A 25,310-nucleotide genomic window follows, 5' to 3' on the forward strand; every position below is an offset into this window, starting at 1 on the left:
CTTCAACGAATAATAGCGAAGTGACTATTAGCTTGCATTCGAACTCGGCTCTGGATCCTGCCAGGAATTTGACTAGATCTCTCCTGTCAGTTACGTGTTCGCCAAGGCCTTTTACTTCGTATACTTTGTATACTATGCAGGTCCAAGGGGAGGCGCTAACGGCTTACCGCCACACCCGCCTGGCTGCCTCCACATCCGTACCATCCGCTTCCGCGGATACCTCATGACGTGTTGAGGGCTCACATCACAAACACGTGACCGGAGAGACGATCTCATATATGATGAGTGAGTATTGATGCTAGAAACTGTATTTGCTTTGTTGCCGTCTTTCGTATCGAATTTTCGGTATGTGGGATTGCTGATCGGGACGCATGCACTTGTCAGACAAACCTTCGGGGTCTGGCGGCTCCTGTTTCGTCAGACCGGTCGTTGAGCTGGTCTGCCCTACTACTAGTACTACTAGGGGTATGCCTCTACTAAGTCTGGGAGCGAAAACGCTATGCCCATCTCATTATTCAAACTGTGTATGTGAATCAAATCTGCCGTCTCGCCGCGGCTGCAACCCAGCAGAAGAATGGAGGTAATACCCCACCGTGTCGACTACGTGCCCTATCCGGTCTGATATGTTCGCTCAGGGCCGTCAATGGGTAAGAAATGAATCCGATAGCAGAAAGTCTCTTCCGCTCTGTCTGTCAGAATCACCTGCCTTGTAATTACTCCACCTTCCTCTATGGCTTACATTTATTTTGGATGGGCCTCATACTGTAATCGATATAGCTTCATACTGTACTTGCATAGTGGGAGTTGAGGACAAGTTTACAGTGCCAGACGGTGATGCATTTTCACTCCCTCATACAGACTATTTACTGAATTATTTCTCTCACGTAAAGAACATCGATCTCACCACAAGCTCATTGTGGCACAATGAAAATCTTACTTTGTAAGCAAACACTGTATCATGACTATACGGTACCCCTTGGCAATCCATCCACCGACCATCCTGTCTACCATATAGCCTTGCCATGGTAAACTCCCTATACTTTTGCATTTCCATCTCCATCAATATCAATTGGTCTGTATATTTATCATATGGCTTGCAGCTACTAGAGCTCAGTTGTGAATCGTGTATAAGGTGGAAATGTTGCGAATTAGCGTCTTGCCTAGGGTTACGCTTCATTGAGAAGCTCAAATTTATAAGCATTTCCTATTGCTTATTAAAGCAATTCTGTCGTATTTACTGATTGCCTAGATGTAGCTCTCTTTGAGTAACCAGGGCTAATTGGATACTCCTTCAGAATCAATCACAGAATGAGTTGGATTTATCCCTAATCATCCTATTAAGTAAGCTCTACTATTATCAGTAGTGATTCGGCTTAATAAATTTGTGATGCTGGTCTGATATTTTCTACTGAACAGGTAAACAAGATGAAGAGAATACTTGCTTACTTGACTACAATCAACTCCTACCAGTAAACACATACTATTCAGTAGATCCCTCCGATTCCCATCCCTCAAAGTCCTCACAGCTTGCACCAAATTGACGGCAGATGTGGCAAATTCGATATTTCCTGCACCCCGAACCACATTCAATGCCTCTGTCATCTCGATTGAGACCAAGGGTACAGACATCGCAAGTCTGTATTGACCGATTCGACCCATAACGAAGAAATGCACGGATTTCTTCTCTCAGACAACGCTCCCCCAGTTGCATGCCGTAGCGGCCAAGGACTTCTCGCAAAGCATCATTTCCAGTCAAGCGCATCCACCACGACAGACTGCGACCAAAGCGGTCCAGGGGCTCCTGTGTTAGCGGATGGTTCTCAAGGATCTTCCGAATGACATTCTCCCGTCCGTGCTGAACCGCTACAACTAGGGGAGTGGTCAGGACGATGCACGGCGCAGCCCCGGGATCTAAGTTCTTCGAACATGTCTTCATGACCAGCGACTGCCGCGTGGAAGAGCGCCGACCGACCTTGTTGATCAACGTCATCCAATCCGACACCGGGAGTGTGTAGTAATTGGGTGAACACACCTTGGCGGCCCTTAATGACCGCCCAGGAAAGCGCGTTTCGTCCGTAGCGGCCGTCAACCCCCTGAAGGGAAGTACCCTGCTCTATCAGCATTGCGACCATGTCCGCTTTGCCCTGGAACGCAGCCCAACACAGAAGAGGCATACGGAGGACGCCTTGCTCGACATCGCTGCCCGGATAGCGTAATAATATCTTCACCATTTCCGGAGTACCCTGACAGATAGCCATTCCCGTGATGGTAGTCCCTTTCAAGAAATTGTTACGCTCGGACTTTTGCAGGAGTAAGTCGGGCTTGCGTTGCAGGAAAAGCTCGAGGATATGTGGCCAGAACGTATTTCCAGCCTTGTTTTGAAATTCGTGTTGAGCCAATATTACCATCTCCAAAGGTGTCGTGTTTAACACGCCCGGCGTATCAACTTTCGCGTTGTGGTCCATAAATAATTTCACAATTTCCAGGTTGCCTTTTATTGCGGCGCAGGCTAGGGGTGTCAATCCTTCACGAGTACTGACATTGACGTCAGCTCCATTCTCCAGCAACATGGCTGCACTCTCAAAGCAACAGCCAAATGCAGCGCTATGCAAAGCAGTAGGGCCATATGATCCTTTTCGGGCCTCCACGTCCGCTCCTCCTTCGATGAGACGCCTCATGATTTTCTGCCGCGCCTCAGCTTCCCATGAATTTTTGGGCTTTGTCTTAACGAGTGTAAATAGCGGCGTGAACCCACGAGCATCTATCGGATTGACGTTGGGATTGTACTTTTCGAGCAGCAGGTTGACTGCCGCCACTTGATAGGTCTGGGCTGCGAGAGCAAGCGGCGTATGCCCGTCAGCATTGACTGCTTCAAGATTGGCTTGATGCTTCAACAAAAGCTCTAATGCCTCCAAGTTCTCGTCGTAGGCGGCCCAATGCAGCGGGACGAACCTGCTACCATCCGCATCCGTCTCGTTCACGTCCTCGCCGTTCTCCAACAACATGCGAACTATCTTCGCGTTACCACCCTCTGCAGCACAGGAAAGTGGCGTGCGTCCACCAATAGTCTTTTTAACTTTCTCCTGGTCCCTTTCGGAGGCAACAATGCTGTTGAGGGCGTTCTTGTACTCTGATGCAATCATTAGAGTCTCCGCATAGCTAGTGCTGCCATCCATGGCTCTGATCCTCCGCCGTTTGGCTAGAAGATCAGACACAGTGTCCTCTTCCCTTAACAGACAGACCATTGCCAGGGCGAGCCGACTTTCACAATCTTCGGCGTCGGTCGTCAACCTGCCATTCTCTTGCCGCCGAATGGTAAGCTGTTTCATTTTGGCCGACAGGGTCGAAACTGGATTTGGCGACGACATAATGAGGCGATTAATGGATGGAAATAAATGCGTAATAAACGAATTTTCTGATGCCTTGCTTTTGAAAGTTCAGTCTGATCATGATGGTATTCTTGAGTTGTGCTCTGATCGATCTATATAGCTTTGCTCGAGGCGCAAGGGAGTGCAACGGTTAGGCAACGGCCCCCTGGTGCCTGCCCCTGTGATACGTCAACTGCATCATGCCCCATCCCCATGCATAGATTGTGGGAAGGCGTGGTTACCTGGCGGCTGATAGCATTTGCTGCCTGGAATTCCTCATGTGGGTATTTTTATAGTGGCGATTCGAGATGTTGTCAGAATCGGGGCACAGTCAATATTAATGAACACCTTTCCAAATATCTCTTATCTCACAATTACATGTACGCCTTGCGCACCTTTCGAAGTTTGAAGACCCGCCTATCGACTACAGGCTCAATTCAATTCAGCTCCCCCGCTTATATCCAGCATTTGCTCCTTGCTCGCAAATTAAGCCCTACTCATATTTACCTCAATTGGTAAGTTGTGGTTACCATCTCATCCAATTGACAACTTTACCAAGTGCTAATATTTTAAGTGCATAAGATAGAAACGGATATCAGAGCATAGATTTACTGTTCATGCTCCTTTAAAAGAATAATTTGCTACCGAATTCGGCTTTTTCCAATACTTCTTTATGTACACAAACGTAAGATAGTCTTACCGACTAGCTTATTTATATAGTTTCTCCCGCAGACAAAAGCCGAGAACCATTGAATAACGAGTTATGCTACGTCGAATCCTTCCTAGATCAAGCTACACTGGAAAGCACTAATACATAAGCAATAATTCAATAATTCAACTATAAACCGTCCCAATGCTCCACAGTGATCCTCCCTACACAATAGCTATCCCGATAATCGAATGTATTCAGCAAGACCACAAACAACTGCGTATGACCTGCACAGCAGATCCACACCCCTTCCCCAAAGCATCTTCCTAGACCGCAATAGCAGCATCAACAAGAGGGGCCGCCTCCTCACGCTTGGAGCCCTTGGGTGCCTGATCGGCAAAGTCCTTCACACCGGTGTTGATGGCGTCAGAGATACCGCCAGCAATGGAGCCAGCCAGGCTCTGCAGGTTCTCCGGGACCTTAGAGACGATGGTGTCGGACAGCTTCTTGGCAGCAGCCTTCTGCTGAGTCAGGTCGTTGTAGGTCTGCGTGCCCTTGCCGGCCTTGACGATGAGGCTCTTCTTGCCGTCCAGCTTGTTGATGACGGCCGTGATCTTGTCCTTGAGGTCGTTGACGGGGCCGGGGAGTCCCAGGGCGTCACCGCTGCTAAGGGCGGCCGTGCTGCTGACCTTAGTGTTGCCGTTGTTGATGGCCGTCACCAGAGTGTCGGAGGCTTGCTGGACCTTGGCGACGTCGCCACCGTTGTAAGCTTGGATAGCGGAGCCCAGGGCGTCGACCTTGGTGCCAATGCTGGAAAGGACGCCGGTGATGGTGGGGAGGTCGCGCTCCTGAACCGCGGTGGGCGCAGCGAGGGAGCCGGCGGCGAGGCCGAGGGTGAGGATGGAGACGATGGAGAGCTTCATGATGATGGTTGAGATATGGGAATTTGAATTGAGTTAAGAATTGGTATTAGAGTTATGTTTGCTGATTGCTGATGATAATGATAGAGATGATTGAAGGACAATTGAGCGACCTTTATATAGCTCTCTGGCTGCGTCCATGTGGAGAGAATGAATTCCCAAACCGGGAAAAGAACGACGTCGATGATGATACATTGCTGGCAAGAACCTGAATAGTAGGTCGACCCCCAAACAAATGACGATGTGCAAACCCCTGAATTGTCAGTGATTTACAGGGACTGGATCACGAACGGTTAGGAAATGGCTGAATTTCCGGGGAAGTTGAAGCAGAGACCCAAAAAGCGGGTGTGTTTTGGAGCGTTTCCCGTTAGCTTAGTGGAACTCTAAAATGTTTATACAGAACCCCGTCCCACGGGGGTTGTTCACGAGGATCATACACTTACGTCGATCTTTATTTATAATTTAACCTTTTGCTTCAACCTACTGCCCGTGGTCCTGAATTTTTGGTTCGCACATCATCGCGCGGGAGTTTATTTTGCGGAGCTCGGGATCAACCGCCAAGTTATGAGCGAACAACCCAGATCGAATGGTTTCATGATGTGGGGTTTGCGATTCTACACTCAATTTGATCCGTAGGGGTTTGGGTTTGTTGGGAGCTTTGACCAACACCAAATATGGGATTGTTACATCCTGCTCCTAGCGGCTTCGTCGCAGGGAAGGGCGATTGCGGGATCACCTTTGACCCAATCACTACCAGGCGGCCTTTCTGGAGGACATGAATATTGTTACCGCCGATCAGGACTCCGGATTGTATCAGGGTGTGTTCATCAGTCGTGCTGCACTGGCGCTTCACGCCTATACAATGCTAAGCCACGGGGCGGTATCATTGGGAAAGGGAGCTGGAAGGTGGATGATATGGGCGGGATGGCGAGTTAGGGTACAAAGGAAGGGTAGCAGTGTTATTAGGTCCAGTCACGCTGATGGTTATATTTACAGCTGCTGGGCTTGTTCGACATAATGTTTTGTGTCCTTAGTGCAGATCTGTGTTTTACTCGCCTTCTGCTCGACAATGGGAGATTCTAGATTTTGTATATTGTTTATGATTGCATTTACGAATGGATTTATTTTTTTTTTCCTCCCTCGATCGCAGCTAGCTACATCATCATAAATAACATGATTCGCTACCAGAGTTGGTGTATAGTGCAGAAAGCCAGTTCGTCTCCCGAAAATGTCCACACGCATGCTACCTGGACGAGACCCATACCAAGCTCAATCAAAGTCGCGCATATCACTAAGGCACACCTATACACAGATTCATTAAAGTGTTATGATATGATCCTGATTGTTGTCAGACTTTGGGGGGTCATGATTGATTGGCGCCCTTCGAAGGCCGCTGCGTACTTATCTGGGGTGACGAGTACGCTCCCAGGGTCGTCCTGGTGTTGGCTCCTGTGGGCCGTTATCTGGATCCCAAATTAGGGGACAGCGAATTAGGGGACAGCGATTTATCGGCGGCCTTGCCAAGGGGCGTGCAAGTCTGGGATCACGAGTGTACTCCGGGTCGTACGAAGGTTGTTGTGCTTTTGGTTCCTCCGGACAGGTATCTAGTTCGAAACGTACGCGTTTCTTGGGCCTACCCTCCTTGCCAACCCGGTTTTTGTTGCCCTTTTCCACCTCTTTATCTTGCTTGTGTTTTAAATTGGCAAGGTCCAATTTCAACTTTTTATTCTCTTTTCGGAGTGCCTCAATTTTCTCAATCGCATCACGGGATACGTCGTTGCGCTCGTTTTGCAATTTCGCACACTCCAACAAAGCCGATACCCGATCCTCTTGGGCGCGAAGACAATCTTCCTGCAATTTCTTGACCAGTTGCTTCAACATTTCGATTTCATCGGAAGAATGCGCAATTGAACCGCTGGCTGCGAGCGAAGCTCGAAGCTCCGCGAGATCGCTTCGAAGCACATTAAGGTGATCTGTAGTGAAATCGGATACATTCTGTGGAAGTCGTTGAGGGTTATCTGTAGAGGATTGAGCCCCTGCCAATTATAGCACAGAGAATGTTAGTTCACAGGTCGGATCACCAGGAGATTCAGCTGAGACGGTTGGGATCATGGTGACTGAGTTGCTCCTACCTGCACGCTCTGGTTCAAACGCCATGTCAAGTTCGGGAGAGGCGCACATAGCCAGACGCAGATTCTCAGATATAATCTTTAAACGTGCATCACGAGCCTCAATATCCTCATCCATGATGTAATATGGATAAAATGCTATCAGAGGAGGTATTTGTGGTTAGAAATGAAGACAACTTTGAGAGAGAGGAAGGTTGTGAGGAAGAAGTGAGGAGCTGCACAGGAGAAGCTGCTAATCAAGGCCTTTTCTTGACAGTAGATGTGAATATCGCCATGGTGATAGATCGATTAGTCGTTCATTTGTACGTGTGAAGGGTTCCTAGCACCGGCGGGTCAGCTATAAGTATCAGTCATGTAGTTTGCTTTCTTCCTCTTCATCGTCACCATTTCTGCACAACAGATCCTGACTGTTGGACCTGTTGGTATCCCAAGTGAGTGACAAAAGCAAGCCCTGTTATCATAGAAGCACCTTACTTATCATATAGTCAGCTCATCACAAGTTTGGAACGTGAATTCATCAATTCTACTTTTGAAAAGATCATCTGCGGACCAACAGTTTGAACTCCTGCAACCTGCATCGTCTCTGTTGAAATCGCGCATTTACCTACATAATCGCCTTCAGACCAAGACCAACCCAATGCCCAACAACATGAACGGACGCCCTGTTCAAGAGGCTCATATAGATGGAAATGAATCATCTGATACAATTGAAACATCCAGCAGTGTCACTGTTGGGCTGATGGAGAGGGAGATCAGGGACCAAATCATGGCCCTTCGGGATAACAGGACGAATGAATTTGAGCAACAGCTCTATATCGAACCCTACACTGCTATAGAAGCGCAAGAGGAAGGAACCGAAGGAGAAACCGATTCGCATACGGCTCCTGTAGAAGAAGTTCAGCGCCGTCACGGTTCGGTTATCGACGTGACATCTATCCCCGCCCCTCTCGAAAAGGCTCTCGCCAAGATCAGATTGGCAGGAGTGCCAAAGGGCAAAGTTCTCCGCTGGCCGGTGACTTTGGCCCAATGGCGAAGCGACGAATTTGTCGCGGACGCTGTCGAGGATCTAGAGTTCTTTCTAGATTTGTTCAGACTGCGCTTGGAAACCCTTCGCAATGGAGCAGTTAAGAGAGATCCTAAGCTTCGCGCTGCATTGTGGCGCGCTGAGATGAACGCTTTGGATTCTCCTCTCCTAAAGAGGCCGCGGCGTGAATGAGTACTCCTTCTAATGCCGGTACCTTCGATTTGCTCTCTTATTGAAGGTTATTACCCCTTTTTGACTGTCGCTCGAGTATCTGTGTCTCGGTTTGGCTCAACTACGCCTGCTTTCTGCTTTTGTCTGTCTGTGTCTGTTAGGGTTTCCTTCCTGAGACAAGAGACATGATCGCCAATTCTTTCGGTGTGCAATATCACTAGGGGAACATGATTGGGCACATGACAATAATACAATACTACATCGCTGTCGTCTGAGAGACTCTGGGGCCATATTTTTTAATGATACGGCTCTTGAAGTAGTATCGTTCTCTTACTTGGTATGATTCTGGTCCTGGGTTGGATGGGTATCTCTCTCCAAAGGGAAGGAATTGGAGTATCCATCATCACGAGCAGTCATAGTTTCTTGGAAGGATTATTTCGATATTATTTTCCACTTCAACTCTCCCAAGTACCTGATATTAAGTAGTAGTAGGCGAGAGCCGGCAATGCTTCGAGAAATATCCGTCAAAGGAGTAACTACATATGCAGCCTTTATGGATATTGGTTTTGTAGCACGTATCCGATTTCAATACCTCAGGTTAACAATTAAATCCCAATTATATCCTCACTTTTCGAAACATATCCCTAATCCTAACACCCGGTGTCCTTACACATAAGAATAACAAAAGCAGGAACAACGTCTATGTGGGCATGTATGTCCTTCAATAACCCGGAAGAAACCCTGAACCCTCTCACAAAGCCTCAATCGCCTTCCTCAACACCTCCAAACTCCGATCACTCACTTCCTGAGCACCCTCCTCACTCTCAGCCATTGTGTCCCTCAACGCCCAGGCAACATCACTCCACCATCCCATGCCCACCAATCCACCTCCCTTCCTCCTCTCCAAACTCTCCTTCAACCGACTCGTATGCTCCCACTGCTTAGCAGCAACCTCTGCCCGCTCAATAACCTTGTCCGGAATGCCGCACATCGCCGCACAATGCATACCGAAACTGCCCTCGGCAACGCCATCCTCAAGCTTATACAAGAACGTAACGCGGCGTTCCTCATCGTCAACGTGGATGCGCATACGCTTTGGTGCGATTTCAGGATGTCCCTCGAATTCGGCAGCAAGGGAGTGGTAGTGGGTCGCGAAGAAGCCGAGAGCGCCGATGTGCGTGGCCACGTGGTGCAGCACGGCTTGGGCGACTGCCACACCGTCGTAGGAGCTGGTACCGCGACCCAGTTCGTCGAGGATGACGAGCGAACGGGGTGTGGCTTCGGAAAGGATCTTCTTGGTTTCAGAAAGCTCGACGAAGAACGTCGATTGAGCTGCGAAGATGTTGTCGTTTGCGCCTAGACGGGACATGATTCGGTCCACTGGGGTGAGGCGCGCAGATTGGCAGGGTAGGTAGCAACCGATTTGGGCCATGATTACGGCAACGCAGGTCTACAGATTCCAGAGTTAGTCTAGGTCTTCTCAACAAGCTATTGAGGGAAAGGGTTGGCTCACCATTCGGAGGACAGTGGATTTTCCGGCTGCGTTGGCTCCGGTGAGGAGGTCAATGTTCGCATGTGTGCCTCCGAGCTGGACGTCGTTAGGGATGAAATCGCCCACTGAGGAGATCAGGCATGGGTGGCGCAACTCCTCGAACTCGAGAACGCTTCGCTCGTCGTCCACGAAAACGGGTCGGCAGCTGGGCTGGCCGAGAGAGGATGAGGCCTTGGCTAAACTGATGAGACAGTCAAGCTGGGCTACAATGCGGACGGCAGCAAGCCAGGTGGTGTAGTTTTCGTCAAATCGTGCATAGAATCGGCCAGCGACTTCCTTGACGATTTGACTGTGTGTTTCTTGAGCCTCCTGCAACTGACGGATGAGCTTGCGCAGCTCCGGGAAGTAGTAGCGCTTGACTTGTTTCGTAGCAGACATTTGGTCCCAGTTCTTTGGGATGTTCTTGACTTTGATCGGCACCTCTAATTGGTAGATCTCTTTGCCATTGTCCTTGTAGATAATAGCGGAAGATCCTAGCTCTTTCCGTACACGCTTTAGCAGGCTCTCGAGGTCGCGGTGGATTTGCTCAATGTTCTCCTGAGAGCTGTCAAAGTCTTCCTCAACACCGGGCTTCGGTACCAAGATGCCATTCTCCCTCGCCTTGGAACGATCGAAAGCAGTCTTCCAGTACTCAAGCAGGTCGTTCAGGTCAGGCATTCCGCTGATCAACTGCCCAATGACACCTTCTCCCGCTGAGCCACTTTCCTTGAGCAGACTCATGGTGTACTCAATCTGCTCAAAGCCTTCCAGAACGCGCAAGAAGTCTTGGGCCTTGCAGTTCGCAGCATGGACGCGGGAGATGAGTCGCTCCAGGTCAGGCATTTTGGTTAGCTGGGACGAGAATTGGTCCCGGACAGTAGGATCAGCATTGAGGGCATCCACGGCATCCAAACGAGCATTGATCTTATTTGCATCCACAAGCGGGTGGCATACCCACTGCTTGAACATCCGCTTACCAAAAGGTGTGATACAGCGGTTCAAAAGCTGGAACAAGGTGCCCTCAGAGCCGCCATCGAAAGAGTTGGAGAATATCTCCATGTTGATAAGAGTTTGACCATCCAGCACCAGGCTGGTAGCCTTCTTGATCGGATCATACGCAGTGAAGTTACCAATGGTGATCAAGTCGCGGTCGATCTTGAGGAGTCGGAGGTACTGCACCAAAGCACCGAATGCGGACATGACCAATTCTTTGTCGCGGGCTTCTCGGAGTGCCTCAGGCCAAGCTTGCAAGTTATCATCGTCCTGTGAGACGAAATACTCGCTCGCATCGAGCTCCTTCACCGTAATGTCAGCCTCCCAGAACTCTTTCACCGGCTTCAAGTGGTTCCAGAGCGTAGTCGGGCCAGTGTTATTCTTCAAGATGCGCATAGCCTTCTGGGACACTGCAGATTTTTCCAAAAGAAGCTCCTGTGGTCGGGTCTGCGCGACAAAAGTTTCAAACTTCGTCATGTCGACATCGTCCACAAACTCGGACAGGAAAAATTGGCCTGTTGCAGTATCAACGAATGCGATACCAAAGGCAGGCTTGTCATCGATTAGAGCCTCCTTGATAGCAACACAGTACGTAGACATGTCATCCTGCAGCATAGAGCCTTCCACAAGGGTACCCGCCGTGAGAACTGACGACAATTCTCTTCTAATGACTTTGTCTTCTTTACCTCCACCCTTCTTACCATCACGTTCGCGCATCTCCTTGCCCAGGGCTGACTCAATTTGGTCAACTCGAGCGATCTTGAACCCCTTGGCCACGAACTGGTTGGCCCAGTGATCCAAACTCATCTCCGGAACACCAACCATGCGCATGTTCACACGATCAGTAAGCTTTAGATCGAACAATTGATGTCCGATGGTAGCATCATTCTCATAAAGCTCGTAGAACTTGCCCTTCTTGAAGAAAACAACAGTATCCCAGAATTTCTGCTTGATCTCCCAGTATTGCTTCTCGAATGGCGAGAACTTGGTCCAAGCCAATGGTGGGATATATAGAGTGCGAGGGTCATACTCAGGGTGGCCGATAGGATGCCCGTCAATGTCTCGGATATTTGCAAGCCAGGCATACCGTTGTTCAGGCTCCGTCACATGTGCTTTCTGCTTCGTGGCTCCCGATGATTTCTTTGGAGTAACCGGTGCTGTGCGAGGCTGGCGTGGCTCGGAGCTCTCTGGGTCGTACGTCCACTTGAGAGCTGTACCGGCAGATGCGTCTGGTATGTCCAGGTCCAAGTCCTCATCAGGTGATACAGGTGGTAAAGAGGAGGACTTGCTCTTCGGTTGGGTCGACGGTCTCTTGCGCTTCTTGGATGGTTTCGCTTCTTCGTCCGAATCGTCTGCAACAATGAAGTCGTCCATTTCTAAAACCAGTCAGAATAGCATGCAGAGATGTGGGGACAAAAACTCACCATCATCGGAGTAGCCCACATCTCCGCCATCGTTGAACTCATCATCACTTTCGGGAGACATCTTCCTTCGCTTGTTCCTGCTGTTGCGACTAGGGCGGAAAATCTTCTCGTCGTCATCTTCGCCTTCGGAGTCGGATTCGACGTAATTGACCTGCTTCTTGGCCTGGAAAAATAAGTTGTCAGCACATTTAGAATTAACAAATGCCAAGGTTCGATTCCTTACCCGTCGCGATGGGGATGCCGTCTTCATCTCAGCTTTGCTATTCGGACTCTCCTGCAGCATTATGTGTTAGTCCCCAATGCCGATAACACACCGCTGTCTGCAAATCGCACCTGTGCATTATCATTCTGCTCATCCTCCTCCGGAATCACTAGGTCACTACTAGGCACCGGCTCCAATTCCTGCTTGAACTTGGGAACGCTCTTCTTCCGTTCCGCCGCGCCCTTGGCACCTCCGCGTCGCTGCTCTGAGACCCTCTCCGCCGGAGAAGAAGCAGGCTCCGCATTACGAGAAGTGGACGGTGTGGATGGAGACGACTTCTGAAAGAACCCAAGAATTGACTTTTGGTTTTTCATGTTCTGGGTGCTGGACGTGGAACGTTTCAAGGCTCCGGTGGGCGGCGTCGCAGTCGTGGGAGAGGAGGCGGCGGGGGTTCCTCTAGCCATTATGGGGTATATTGTTATATATCAGGGGTAAGGTTGACGGTAGTTTATATCATGCTTTATAATAAAGAAATAGGCCCAATGAATGGGTCAATGGATTTAGGAATAACGGACGGAGGGGATGGACATCGGACAGGGTGAACTCGGGCTGGACAGTCCCTGGGGAGCGCAGCGAGAAACGGGCGTCACGCGTCGACGCGTTAAGTGGATTTCTGCCGCCGCCTTCTGCTTCGAGACTGACAGCCCGGCTGCTCCTCGCCCAATGGAAACCCGGTGGAGATCGGAGCATGGGGTAAACCGGAAGTTTAAATTCGATACATCAACTGGACGTGTAGTAGCATGGAAAGGGCGTTCAAAAACTCCTTGCAAATAGAATGAAAATCAGGCGAAAGGGCCTGCATGATCAGTCAACACCGCCGCTGCCTGGCAGCTAAACACACTGCATCACAACAGAGCTACCGTGAAGCTAGTCAATATACTGTTCCTTTCTTGCTACACGCTGAGATAAAGAATGTTGATCATCAGGTACAATTGGCATACATGGTATATATACATGTCTAAAAATACAATGAGGAGTGTAGGGTCAAGTCAGAGCCTTTCAAGCTCAGCCAGAGGGCCATTAATTGCTGTTGCCGGTTTCCGGCGCTTCCGTCTCCCAGCCGGGCGCAGTGTATCCAGCCGCCCTGAATTCTTCATCGCTCACAATGGTCACGATCTTAAACTTCCACTTGCCCATCTTCAAGAAGAGCTTGTCTCCAATGACGAACTCCTCTGTCTTCGCCGCGGGCCATACCTTGATGGGAGTGAACGCAAGGTCGTCACTCATTTGCCCGCTATCTCCCGGACGACTACCGACATAAGCACCCCGGTTCTCAATTGCACGGTGGCCTTCACTCTTGGAAGCAACCAGCCCTGCGGACCAGAGGACTTTGTTGAGCGTCTGGTTGTACACTAGAGACCGCGGAAGGGTGATGTTCACTTGGGGCATGTTTGCAAAGTTGGTCTGGGGGGCATATGGGTTTCCAGATTCTGGAGTAACAAAGCCGGCCGTTGGTGACTGGGGACTACCACCGGTCGCGGGTTTCCGGGGTAGGGGGCTTGGTTCTGCTGTAGATAACCGTGGGCGGAAAAGCTGACGATGTTGGAGAGCGACCGCATCAGCCTCCGTCTTGCCATGGATCAGCTCGACAAACTCTGAAGCAAGAGCATGCTGGGCCACGCGCTTCGATGGATCTTTGTTTTGTTCCTCCATAATCTTAGCGATTTCAGGCAGCGGCAGAAAGGTGAACATCTTCAGGTAACGCTCGACAACGTCATCCGGTGTACGAACGAAGAACTGCCATCCATCAGTTAGGCCATACTAAATGTTGAGGCGATGCTTCATACCTGGTATAACTCGAAAGTAGAGGTCATGTCTTTGTCGAGCCAGACCGCGTTCCCAGCAGACTTGCCAAACTTCTCGCCAGACGGAGCCGTGAGCAAGGGAGTTGTGATACCAATAGGCCTATCGAGTTCATTCTTAAAGTCGAGGCGTTCCTCAGGTTCGGTCTGGTTCTTGCCAATCGACTTCACAGCGTCCATGCCAAAGAGAATATTCCCGTATTGGTCCGAGCCGCCAACCTGAACCTGAACACCCTTCTTAAAGAGTACCCACCAGTCCCATGCCTGCATTAGGGGGTAAGTAAACTCGGCAAAGGACATTCCATCTCCCTTGGACAGCCGGTTTTTGACCCTATGTTCGTGAGCGTCACCCTGGCGAAAATTGGGGCACGAGTGGACTTACGTATCCCGGCCCATCATAGGTCCGAGGCGGGTGTGAACGCCTAGGTCCCGAAGCAATTCTATGACAGGCATCGAATTCCACCAGGTGTTGTTGTTGACAAGGGCACGCCGCCAGTACTTATTGACGTAGCCATGTCTTCGGCCATACACATCAATGCTGTGGCCCAGCTTCTTGAGCTGCATATGCATGCTCGCCATGTTGGCTTTGCGAACGGATGAGTGAACTTGATCCCGGCTTTTCAGTCGTCCTGTTGGGTCACCGAAGCGAGCGGTAGCACCACCAAGCTGCGAGATATTAGCCATGCTCCGTTATTACCCATCCATGCGCATATGACTGACCAGAAATGTGACCGGCAAGCCCCAGACGTAGCCCCAAGCCAAGATCATAAAAGGCAGCATATGACCAACGTGTAAAGACGGGGCGGTAGGATCCACGCCAGCGTACATGCCAACTCGCCGTTGCGTGAAGAGACGGTCTAACGTTTCTCGTTCTCTGCAATTGATTAGAGGGTCCAATTAGCCAACCACCATCATTTTTTGTCAATATATGTATGTTATTTTGAGATCACCTACCCAACAACATCGTGCAAAAGTCCCCGCTCCTCAAGGTGTTGTGCAAAGCTCTTCCTCTTTCCTGCTTCAATCTCGTCCGCAAAGTCACTCCATTCCTTTTTGGCCTCCAGCTGTTTTTGCACATACTTCCGCGAGATCCAACGTCTTTGATCCGATGCAATTTGGAAGGCTGGGCATCTAAGCATAGGGCGAATGCTGCTGGAGGGCGATTGGTTCATCTGCAACGCTTCTGCGGTCCGCGCATAGTTGCGAGCGCCGCATAATGTTTTCTGTGGTAAAGTCTTCGGTACATGAAGGCGTACCGCGCGCGGCAGAGCCCCTGTGTATGGCCTCATAATACCAGATAGCAGACAAGTCAACCAATCGCTGCTTGTGACTGACTGGCTACGGTATTGCGCGAGAATGGCAGATCACTCAACTGGAAAATTACCTCCGATAAGAAGCCGATCAGTTGCGCCGCGACGGAGAATTGTTGACGCGGAGCTCATTGCCCCCTACCGCCATATACACCGCCTAGATTGGCAGAAACTCTCCCGAAATACCCGGAGCTAAGCGGAGTTAAGCAATACGCTCCTGCAATTATTTGGTTGTCGACTATTCAATATAAGCAACCACATCCTAATCTCTTACCTTTCTGGCCTCTCATGCAACTCAGCTTCCAGCTTTGCCTTTGCCAACCAGGGCAGTTACTTATAAGCTGTCATTTACTGCTCCAGCGCAAGTGATCACGAGCATATTTTACAATGCACTGGCATTGCGATATATATTTTGACAGCTACTATATCACCCATCACTAAAAAACTACCGGACCACACAAACTGTACAGCACCAGGACTACTAAGAAGGCCTGAGGACGTCATCGTGAATTGTTACATGATATGTTCATTCTCTCAAAATCGTGCGATACCCAACACTTAAATCCCGTCAAGCCAGTATGCAGCAGAGTGTTTCTAAGAAGCTTGCCCCGGAAAGTATTAGCTGCAGGTCCAAAATGCGGGGAACCGAAATGCCGAAGAACCAAAGCCCATGGGAATCACCTCGGCCGAGTTCGGGCGAGCTCACCCGGCCAGGATATAACCTTCTGTGATCGCTACATTCTCTCGGCATAAAGGATTGTGGCACCTGGCTGGTTACTTTCCAAATGTCAACTGTGTAGTTGTCACATGTGTCTAGCCATGCCGCAACCTATGCGACAGACCCAGCGAGTTCCCCGAACATGCATGCAATGTGCTCGGAGAAAGATCAAATGCTCCAAGAAAATACCATGCGAAGAGTGCATCCGCCGCGGTGATACTGTTGCCTGCAAGCGTGAGATTGTCAGGGTTCATGGCAAGGTCACCGTGTGAGCCCACCGCATTCTTTTCTGTCTCAAGCCCAATTGCTGCATGGTCCAGTAAACTGATATTATGCAAAACATAGTGCAGTAGACGAGGAGACACGAATCGATGATTCAGACGCAGAATCGAACCTTGTGCGAGAGAACATCAGTCTCAAAACTCGCATCAGGCAGCTAGAATCCGTACTCTCTCGGCCTGAAACGCTGAAACTTGATGCGGATATCTTCCGGCTATCTCCTGCTGCAGGAAATCCGCAATCTTCGGACAAGATTCTGAACGATTTTCAGAGTCTACCGTTTGGACTTTTGGTGGAAGCGTCACAAGTCCCCCGGAGCACATTTCATCCAAGGGACGACCACTTACTACTTGTATTACCAGATCGGCATTGGAGCGAAACGATTGTGCGGTTCTCTCTGGATCATTTCGGATGGGTTCATTGTGCTCTAGATGCTTCAGGGTTTATGGTTGACCATTCTTCGTTCTGGGACCACCTAAGCCACGGCAGATTAAACAACCCAAGGAACCATGCCTGGATTGCGGTGTATCTTAGTGTGTTGGCCGTAAGTTTCCGTCAGGCTAGAGAAAGCTCAAGGCTCATTTTTCGATAGACAGGAGTATATTTTATGGGAGAGGACAATATTTGCAAGGTCCGCTTTCTCCAAGAGTCGCTCCCTTCTTACAGGCCATCGCTCCTAAGCAGAGTACCCACGGAGCTATGCCGTATCTGGTGCGAAGCCGCTCTGAAGGAGCTCAACTATGCCAACTACTTGAGCAAGCCCAGTATTTCGACTGTACAGACACTGGTGATTTTGAATATCGTACACAAGAATCTTGGCGAGTCATGTCGCGAATATACTCTACACGGTCTTGCGGTCAATATTGCCCGCTTGATTGGAATTGATCGTCTCGGAGGACGTCACGAGCGACAAAATACCTCGCCAGTAAAAGACACAGGGCTCATTCGGAAAGATGAAAATGTTTACCGCAGGCTTTGGTGGACCTTGGTGATCTGTGACTGGTACGTCGTCTGGTCATTTTGTGTTGGATTTCACTAAGCTAAGCTCAGGATGACTGTATGGTCGCGTCCAATTTCCATACACCCGGACTCCTTCACAACCGTGCTAGAAACAGAAGATAACAAGGAAATGTCTCCCACTTTACCTGGTGGCGAGAAAGTCCCATCCCTATATGAGTACCATAAAGCAATGGCCCAACTCGCCGCCACCATGCAGAATCACGCCAGATCCATTAAAGAATGGACGACGGCGACTGTTCAAGCCTCCTTTGAGGAGCTCGACGCTGTAGCTTCTTCTTTTCCACCACATCTCTCCTACCCTGGAACCGATGAACCCATGCTTCAAATCGAACAAGGGTTTGAATGGATTTATGTTCAACGCTACCTGATCTTCAATTGCTTGGACTGCTGGCACATAAACCTGTGCGTTGCTCTAATACCTCATTTACTCAGCAGCCCCTCTAGTACAGATAGTGATGTGCAGCAAAGCGGCATTTCATGCGCGAAAGCGATTCTGTCTAGGCGATACCATGATCCATGTCCCCATTTCCATAAGTTCTGGGCAACAACATGCTCCACTGTCACGGCTGCTATATTTCTGGCTCTGGATCTAATATGTTTTCGCCAGCACCGATCATCTGCTGAAGTGGCCGAAGAAAAGGCTTTGATATTGTTCGGCATCTATCTCCTGGAGCGAACATGTACAGATACACGACACGACGCCTTAGTGATTCTGCGCCGCCTTGTTGAGCTATCTGACGTTATACGATCGAGACAAATCATCGACCAGAGGGTGTTCGTCCGGCTCATGAAGCTTGTCGCTTCTCCCAAACTATGGGCTTCATTTCCCGACACAGAGGTCACGTTAAGGTTTCTTTTTGCGGACCCGTCGTCGACCGGAGAGGCGAGCAAGCCGGTATTAGACAATGACGAGCACATGCAAAGCGCGGATCCTAGTCCCGCTACGTATGGAGATATACTACCGAACACTCTGAGCCGGTTTGCGACAATGGCCGGTGAAGCAGGAGACGAATTCCCACTCGCAGATGATCTCTTTTCATCTGAGCTCATAGACATGTCGCTCCCCTGGCTGGACCCTGGGTGTCTAATGACATTTCCAAATGAGGTGTCCCTCTAATAGAGTGCACTATAGGCTTGATGTCTGTTCACAGTCACCAATAAATCAACACTTGTATATACTGCATCCAGTCTCAAAGTCAAATCACATAGCTAGATCAGACCAACCAAGATAAACAAAACAATACTACACAACCTAATCAAAACTCCGCAGTCCTCCCATCAACCGCATATTTCATCGTAACCTTCCTAATCCACCACCCAAAGACGAAAATTGGAATTCCCAGCGCAGCCACAACACCGGCAATAATCGCACAAATATCAAAAGCACCCTGAAACCCCTGCTCAGTGATAAACTTCGTAACACCAAACGATATCCCAAACGAGATAAACCCGCGAATGGCACAAATCAGAACCAGAATCGGCGCTGCCCGCTCCGCATAGCTGTCCAGAGAATAAGTATACCCATTAAGAATGATTCCAATATAGGCAAAATATAACCCGCTAAAGGTAGTGGTGATTGCCCAGGGAGACCACTCCGTCGGGTGAGATGCAGCACGGCCAAAAATGACGCACGAGATAAGCAGCACGACAATAGGCAGCAGCATAGGGATAAGTCGAACCTCAGACTCAACGGTGCCGTTCTCTCGACGCCTTGCGACCAATTTGTATAGCTGATCGCCGCCGTAGCCGAGCACGGGAACCATTATCATTGCGACCACGATTTGTCCGCCCTGGACTAGACCTAGGCTTGTGGTTGGGTAGTTGTATGGAGGGGCGCCGAGGACAGAGGCGTACTCTGTCACTCCGATAACGTAGATTCCGAGGGAGACGCTGTTCATGAGGACGACCCAGAGGATGTTGGGGAAGAGGATGCATTGGCCCATTTGCTTGTAGCATGTTAGGGCTTCTTTCCAGTTTGCTGGCGGGTGCATGATGGCTAGAGTATGTTTCCAGGTGCGTGCTTTGTAGTTGATGAAGTCGAGTGGAACGCGGTTCTTGGTGGTTGCATGAACGATGACTTGTTCTTCGCCCTCGTGGTGGACGTGCACTTCCCCTTCGAAAGCATCGGTGGGTCGGTCGTAGCGGGACTCTGGCACGAGGGTAAATGCGCTGATGAAGACTAGTCCGCTGGCAATGGAGAATACTCCGTACCACCATCTCCAGCCGAGGCTGCTTACTAGGTAGGATGTTGCGATGGTGAGGGCGGCTGTGCCGATGGATTGGATCGCGCTGAACCAGGCGAGGCGGCTGCTGCGTTCATGGACGAAGTGGATTTCCTGGATAGCTTTGGTTAGGGTCTCCGGCTTGTGAAGTGTGAGGTGTAAGGGGTCGGTAATGGGGATGTACCTGGATAATAAGCGGGCATAAAGCCTCTGACTGCCCTGCTGCCAATGACAACACGTCTCTGCCCGCTATATGCGATCCAAGACTCGTGCTCGCAGCACACCAGATTGATCCTACGGTTAGGAGCAATGCAGATGCCAGGAATACTGGGCGTCTGCCAATTGCCATGGCGAGTGGCATAGCGATGACATTACCGATCCCCATGAAGAGGGTTGGGTAGGTCATTAGATCGTCGGTGTGGGGATTGTAGTCGTAGTAGGACTGCATTAAAGTGACGAAGGGTCCCATTCCGGAGGTCATCAGGACGCCCAGAACGGAGACTGATATGATTGTGTTAGATGGTCTCTTGGTTTGTGCGAGAGATGAGGAATGGAGGCGTACACAATCCCAGAACGAACGTGATTACCCATTTTTGCCATTGAGGGTAGTTCAAGGGGTCTTTTCCACTCTTCATCAGCTATATGATCTTTTAGAACAAATTGTGAAGGAAGTCAAACCTCTTGGATCTGGAGATGGCGTCGGAATCAACACTATTTCCCCATCCTCGACTAGTTTCACTGTGCCGGTTGGGTTACTGCCTTTCCCATGACGCTTTAGGGATTTATCCATAGCAAGTTCATGGTGCGTTGCGTCGATGTCCTTGTCATCCATATTGCGATGTGCAGACATTTGTCTTATGCGTGTAGGAGCTGTGTCCCACCACAGTTTATCAATGAAAGACCAGGGAGGAATGGACTAAGGACCGCTTCCTTCCGGCCTTGATATGCTGTCCATCCTGACGCTATCCACTACCCCATGGGGTAAAACCTGTCTTCGTAATGGAGTCTAGTTCATTAGCCACATCGCGTCCGAGCGTGGAGTTGGCGTGAAAACGTGGAGCCGAAAGTATGTTTTGATGGAAGATAATGGTGAAGAAGTGAGGGAACCAGCGAGATGGGAGAATCTCGCCCGAGCTCACCCGGGCGGAGGTGCGCGTGCCGCACGGCGGCAATGGATGATGTTGCCGTAACCGAATCGCGAATACTGAGCACATTGATAGCTCCCAGGTAGGTGTTAGGTGAAACTGATGGGTTGGATATGGGTTGTTTTAGGTCGTGGAGAGGTTTGTGTGGTGCTACAGCTGGGTGTATGTGCAGTGTTCTGCATAGTAGACACTTGTCTCGCATCAGATGGCTTACGATATCATCATAGTGCATTCATAACAAGAGGGGTGAAATTGTAAGATAACTAATACTACAAGCTACTAGTATGGCTTCACACCTGCCAACTGCAACAATCTCTCACTTCTCACCGGCTTGGTAAGAGGTTCGTCCCTCTCCAACGGATCCACTACTTCCTCCCCATCCACCTTCACCATCGCCTTCCCATGTGTATACAAGTTAGTATGCGGCCAGTGTGTAGTTGTCTCATATCCCTCGAATAATTCCTTCTTCTTCTCCCGATCCTCCTCGCTCATCCATGCCGCCGGCGTATACGTAGCATAAACAATAGTCCGCACTACATCCGAGGTCCCGAACTGAGCCCAGTGCATCTGTCTCGAGTCCCAGAGAATCAAGTCTCCAGGTTCAGCGCAGACCTTGATCAATTCGCATCCACGCTCGCGGTACCAGTCCAGATCCTTGTCAGAGAAGGGGTGGAAATCCTTATGTTTGGCGGTGCGCCAGGGGGTGGGACCAGTGACGGGGTTCTCTTCGAAGAATTGGTCAAAGAGCGGTGCAGAACCCTTCATTACAATGAGCCCACCGTCGTCGGGGCCCGCGCTGGAGAGGTTGACGATGCCCTGAACACAGACCAGACCTTTGCGCTCGGGCGCTTGGTCGCAGTGTGGCCAGGGCTGGGAGTCGTAGGTGCCAACGATGGATTGAGGGAGAGTAATGTTCACCGTGTCGAAGGACACGACAAGTTCGTCGGTACCCCAAAGCTTAGCGAAGGGAGCAATCACACCAGGCTCACTGTAGTTGTCGTTTAGCCAGATGGATCCCTACCAAGAGGAGGAATGAGAGAGGCAACTTACCATCGGACGTCCCAGACATATTTCTCGTGCGCAGCTGAGAAGTGCAGGTACATGCCACCCTTCCAGCTCTGTGGAAGGTTTTCCTTCTTCCAGGTGGACTTGTCGTTGCGGTCAAAGCCAAGGCCGAATGATTCAAGCCAGGTCAGGGCTTCGCTCTGGTATTCGCTAGCGCGCTCCTTGCTCATCACGCCTTTGATGACAGCGTAACCGTCGCGAAAGAAGTCGTCACGGAAGTCACCATAGTGAGGCTGCTGTGTCTGGATGGACTGAAGCTTTCCCGGGGCAGGGGATGGGATGGGCTCCGGACTGTCAACACGGGAGGGTGCCATGTTTAGAGCTCTTTAACTCGTTATTTGTTGACTTTAAGATATGAAGTATAGACTCCTCTGAAGGAAGGAAGAAACCGCACTTTGAGATTGAACAGTCTCGGTGACGTCGAGGGCTTTGGCGGCCAGAGGAGCCTTCGCGCGCTTTTATCCTCCAACTGGACCTTCAGCTAGGTTAATTGACCCGAAGTTATCCCTTACACACGGCCGAGCCCATCCTCATCCGAGTTATAAAACGCCACTCCCATGGCCGAGTCACTGTAGCCGAACTCATTATTGCCGAATGGTCAGCAGGCTCGAAACGAACATACAAACTCGCCCGAGCTCGGCCGTGCTGGGGTATAGCCGCAACAACAGACCCGACAACGCGCCATGTCCACAACCCGACAATCTGAGAAAAAAGAAAAAGCCGGTGTTGCTTTGTAACTTCACGCTTAGTATTCAGTGAAAGACACTTAGTGGGGGGCGCGTGGCATTGTTCATAAGGAGCTCGGAAACTCTGACATTGTCGTCTACACTGCAATCATTACTTTTCAATATGCCTTCTCCGGTACCTGTTGCGACTCGTCCTATTGACAAGCCCACCGTGGGCAGAAACAACTATCAGCCGCTTGGATTTCGTGAAGAGGTCCTACCCAAAGGCTGGAACAAAGATGGCTCACGTCCCTTGCCATGCGAGATCCATGCGTCGCACGACGTGGGTATCCAGGTTCGCGATGGAAGCACATTATATTGCGACATCTATCGTCCTACAGACACCACCAAGCCTGTGCCGGCCATCTTAGCATGGAGCCCCTTTGGGAAGAAGTTCAATGGAATTAGCATGTTGAAATTCCTCCCCTGGGGTCTAGGGATCCCGCAAGGCGTGCTCAGCGGCCTGGAGAAATTCGAAGGCCCTGATCCAGCTGAGTTCGTGCCTCGCGGCTTTGCAATCATCAACGTTGATGCTCGTGGATCTGGCGATTCAGATGGCACGGTGGGGATTATGGGCACCCAGGAAGCCGAAGACGGCTACGACGTGATTGAGGCCGTGGCTAAAATGCCCTGGTGTAATGGAAATGTGGGCCTGGCAGGAAACTCACACTTGGCCATCGTCCAGTGGTTTATCGCTGCGTTGCAACCGCCATCACTCAAGGCCATTGCTCCATGGGAGGCATGCGGTGACCTCTATCGTGAGCAATTCGTACGAGGAGGAGTCTTCGATGCTGGTTTGTTTGATTTTATCATCGATCAAAACATCCAGGGTCACGGGGGAGTGGAAGACTTTCACGAGATGTATCGACGATATCCATATGCGAACAGTGCATACTGGAAAGACAAACGACCAGATCTCAGCCAAATCAGCATACCCGCTTACATTACAGCCTCGTACACCAGTTTTGTGCACACAATGGGATCACTGCGCGGATGGCTCCAGACTCAGTCATCCGATAAATGGCTGCGACTCTGTCCATGGCAGGAGTGGTACGATATCTGGAATTGCAAAGAATCTGCTTCTGAGCTCGCATCCTTTTTTGATCGCTATCTGAATGGCACCGACAATGGATGGGAAAAGACACCCAGGGTGCGGACTACCATTCTGCGATTTAATCAAGACCCGCTATACAACATTGCAGAGGAGGACTACCCGAATCCACGCACCGAGTATCGCAAGATGTACTTTCACCCTGAAGGTCATCTCAGTCACGACGCTCCCAGCACGGCTTCATCGGTGTCCTACAACTCAGAGAAATACCAAGACTGTGCGAGCTTCACTCACACTTTCACCAGTCGAACGAGATTAGCGGGTATTCCCAAAGCAGTGGTGTACATGTCGTGTCCAGACTTTCATGACCTGGACGTGTATGTCCTGATCAGGAAGCTTGACGCGCAAGGAAAGGCTCTGCTCAATCTCAACATTCCGTGGTCGTCGATAGCGAAATTTGGTGTCAGCCCAGACAGTGTTGACAGCATTTCTCCTCGGGAGAAGAACAATCTCATGTTCCATGTCGGGTCCTTGGGAATCTTGCGGGCTTCACGTCGAGCCATTGATCCGACCAAGTCAATTCATGAGAACTTCCCCTTTCACCCACATGACCGCGACGAGTACATCACTCCTGGAGATATTGTGAAGCTCGAGATCGGCATATGGGCGATGGGAGTGGAGTATGAGGCAGGGGAAAGCGTACGCGTCGAGGTGCATGGAAACAGTCCATTGCTGCGGGGAGAGTTCAAGGAAGATGGGGAATTCCAGGAACTGGCATCACATGGAACACACGTGCTTCACTTAGGAGGCCAACATTCTTCGCATATTGTTCTGCCATTTGTATGACCGAGCATGATGCATCTACTACAGCAACATAGACATATAAGCTAGCTTGCAGATAACCAGGCTACTATCAAGCATAGATTGTTGTGAATTTGATTGTTCCGTAACTAAACATGGCCTGGGACGATGCAGTAGAGCCCAGTCATAGGCGCCATCAGCACCAGTAAGGGTCATAAAGCACCGACTCTCCTCCAGGTATAACACCACCAAGTAATGTGTGAATCAGAGATGCCTTAATCGCGTCCGTTAAGTAACAAGGTTGGTGTGCCGAACGCCTATTTCATCCCACTCTCAACCAGAACCCATCAGCCCTTTAGCCCCGAAAGGAGAGCCAGAAGGGCTCCAGGAAGAGAGATGGGTTCATATAGAACACACTAGGCTTTCATCATCTGCAATCTCATGTTAGAAAAGGGCATATTGGGAGTCAAAAGTCAAAGGTAGCACTCACTTTTACAAAACTTGGAAGGATGAAGAGAGAAGAAATGACGGCGCCGGAAATTTTGCTTTTAATTGGCAGTGTGGAGGGCGCTAGACCCGTCATAGAAGGCGGCGTACCATATTTTGCCCACGATCTCCGCCCGGCGGTGCCTGGCAATTTCCCAATTGCCCGATTAGTTACTCGGCCATTCAAATGCATCGTGCCATTGTATCCCCGCCCC

At 50.2% G+C, this 25,310-nt stretch overlaps 10 protein-coding genes across 10 annotated transcripts; 3 read left to right on the plus strand and 7 right to left on the minus strand.

Annotated features, from left to right (window-relative positions):
• Nucleotides 1-1,820: 1,820 nt before the first annotated feature.
• On the minus strand, nt 1,821-3,368 carry AKAW2_51323A (ankyrin repeat domain-containing protein; the record flags this gene model as incomplete). The annotated part of the gene is made up of 1 exon (XM_041691240.1): nt 1,821-3,368. One exon carries the CDS (start codon nt 3,366-3,368, stop codon nt 1,821-1,823), a length of 1,548 nt encoding a protein of 515 aa, XP_041544744.1.
• A 975-nt stretch (nt 3,369-4,343) lies between these two features.
• On the minus strand, nt 4,344-4,940 carry AKAW2_51324A (cell wall mannoprotein 1 family protein; the record flags this gene model as incomplete). Its single annotated transcript, XM_041691241.1, has 1 exon — nt 4,344-4,940. The coding sequence occupies one exon, from the start codon at nt 4,938-4,940 to the stop codon at nt 4,344-4,346; it is 597 nt and encodes a 198-aa protein (XP_041544745.1).
• A 1,398-nt stretch (nt 4,941-6,338) lies between these two features.
• On the minus strand, nt 6,339-7,184 carry AKAW2_51325A (uncharacterized protein; the record flags this gene model as incomplete). Its single annotated transcript, XM_041691242.1, has 2 exons — nt 6,339-6,973; nt 7,070-7,184. The coding sequence occupies 2 exons, from the start codon at nt 7,182-7,184 to the stop codon at nt 6,339-6,341; spliced, it is 750 nt and encodes a 249-aa protein (XP_041544746.1).
• Nucleotides 7,185-7,703: 519 nt separating this feature from the next.
• AKAW2_51326S (uncharacterized protein) lies at nt 7,704-8,282 on the plus strand (the record flags this gene model as incomplete). The annotated part of the gene is made up of 1 exon (XM_041691243.1): nt 7,704-8,282. One exon carries the CDS (start codon nt 7,704-7,706, stop codon nt 8,280-8,282), a length of 579 nt encoding a protein of 192 aa, XP_041544747.1.
• A 730-nt stretch (nt 8,283-9,012) lies between these two features.
• On the minus strand, nt 9,013-12,875 carry MSH6 (mismatch repair ATPase MSH6; the record flags this gene model as incomplete). The annotated part of the gene is made up of 5 exons (XM_041691244.1): nt 9,013-9,711; nt 9,775-12,161; nt 12,210-12,372; nt 12,433-12,483; nt 12,543-12,875. The coding sequence occupies 5 exons, from the start codon at nt 12,873-12,875 to the stop codon at nt 9,013-9,015; spliced, it is 3,633 nt and encodes a 1,210-aa protein (XP_041544748.1).
• Nucleotides 12,876-13,491: 616 nt separating this feature from the next.
• MSY1 (tyrosine--tRNA ligase MSY1) lies at nt 13,492-15,562 on the minus strand (the record flags this gene model as incomplete). Its single annotated transcript, XM_041691245.1, has 5 exons — nt 13,492-14,208; nt 14,259-14,604; nt 14,656-14,939; nt 14,994-15,147; nt 15,228-15,562. The coding sequence occupies 5 exons, from the start codon at nt 15,560-15,562 to the stop codon at nt 13,492-13,494; spliced, it is 1,836 nt and encodes a 611-aa protein (XP_041544749.1).
• An 828-nt stretch (nt 15,563-16,390) lies between these two features.
• Nucleotides 16,391-18,717, plus strand: AKAW2_51329S (uncharacterized protein; the record flags this gene model as incomplete). Its single annotated transcript, XM_041691247.1, has 4 exons — nt 16,391-16,569; nt 16,647-17,124; nt 17,173-17,582; nt 17,631-18,717. The coding sequence occupies 4 exons, from the start codon at nt 16,391-16,393 to the stop codon at nt 18,715-18,717; spliced, it is 2,154 nt and encodes a 717-aa protein (XP_041544750.1).
• Nucleotides 18,718-18,856: 139 nt separating this feature from the next.
• Nucleotides 18,857-20,672, minus strand: AKAW2_51330A (uncharacterized protein; the record flags this gene model as incomplete). The annotated part of the gene is made up of 4 exons (XM_041691248.1): nt 18,857-19,936; nt 20,007-20,323; nt 20,385-20,441; nt 20,501-20,672. The coding sequence occupies 4 exons, from the start codon at nt 20,670-20,672 to the stop codon at nt 18,857-18,859; spliced, it is 1,626 nt and encodes a 541-aa protein (XP_041544751.1).
• A 574-nt stretch (nt 20,673-21,246) lies between these two features.
• On the minus strand, nt 21,247-22,346 carry AKAW2_51331A (phytanoyl-CoA dioxygenase family protein; the record flags this gene model as incomplete). The annotated part of the gene is made up of 2 exons (XM_041691249.1): nt 21,247-21,955; nt 22,018-22,346. The coding sequence occupies 2 exons, from the start codon at nt 22,344-22,346 to the stop codon at nt 21,247-21,249; spliced, it is 1,038 nt and encodes a 345-aa protein (XP_041544752.1).
• A 535-nt stretch (nt 22,347-22,881) lies between these two features.
• AKAW2_51332S (CocE/NonD family hydrolase) lies at nt 22,882-24,654 on the plus strand (the record flags this gene model as incomplete). The annotated part of the gene is made up of 1 exon (XM_041691250.1): nt 22,882-24,654. The coding sequence occupies one exon, from the start codon at nt 22,882-22,884 to the stop codon at nt 24,652-24,654; it is 1,773 nt and encodes a 590-aa protein (XP_041544753.1).
• Nucleotides 24,655-25,310: the final 656 nt, after the last annotated feature.

Source organism: Aspergillus luchuensis, chromosome 5 (assembly GCF_016861625.1).
Source record: "Aspergillus luchuensis IFO 4308 DNA, chromosome 5, nearly complete sequence".
Lineage (NCBI taxonomy): Eukaryota > Fungi > Ascomycota > Eurotiomycetes > Eurotiales > Aspergillaceae > Aspergillus > Aspergillus luchuensis.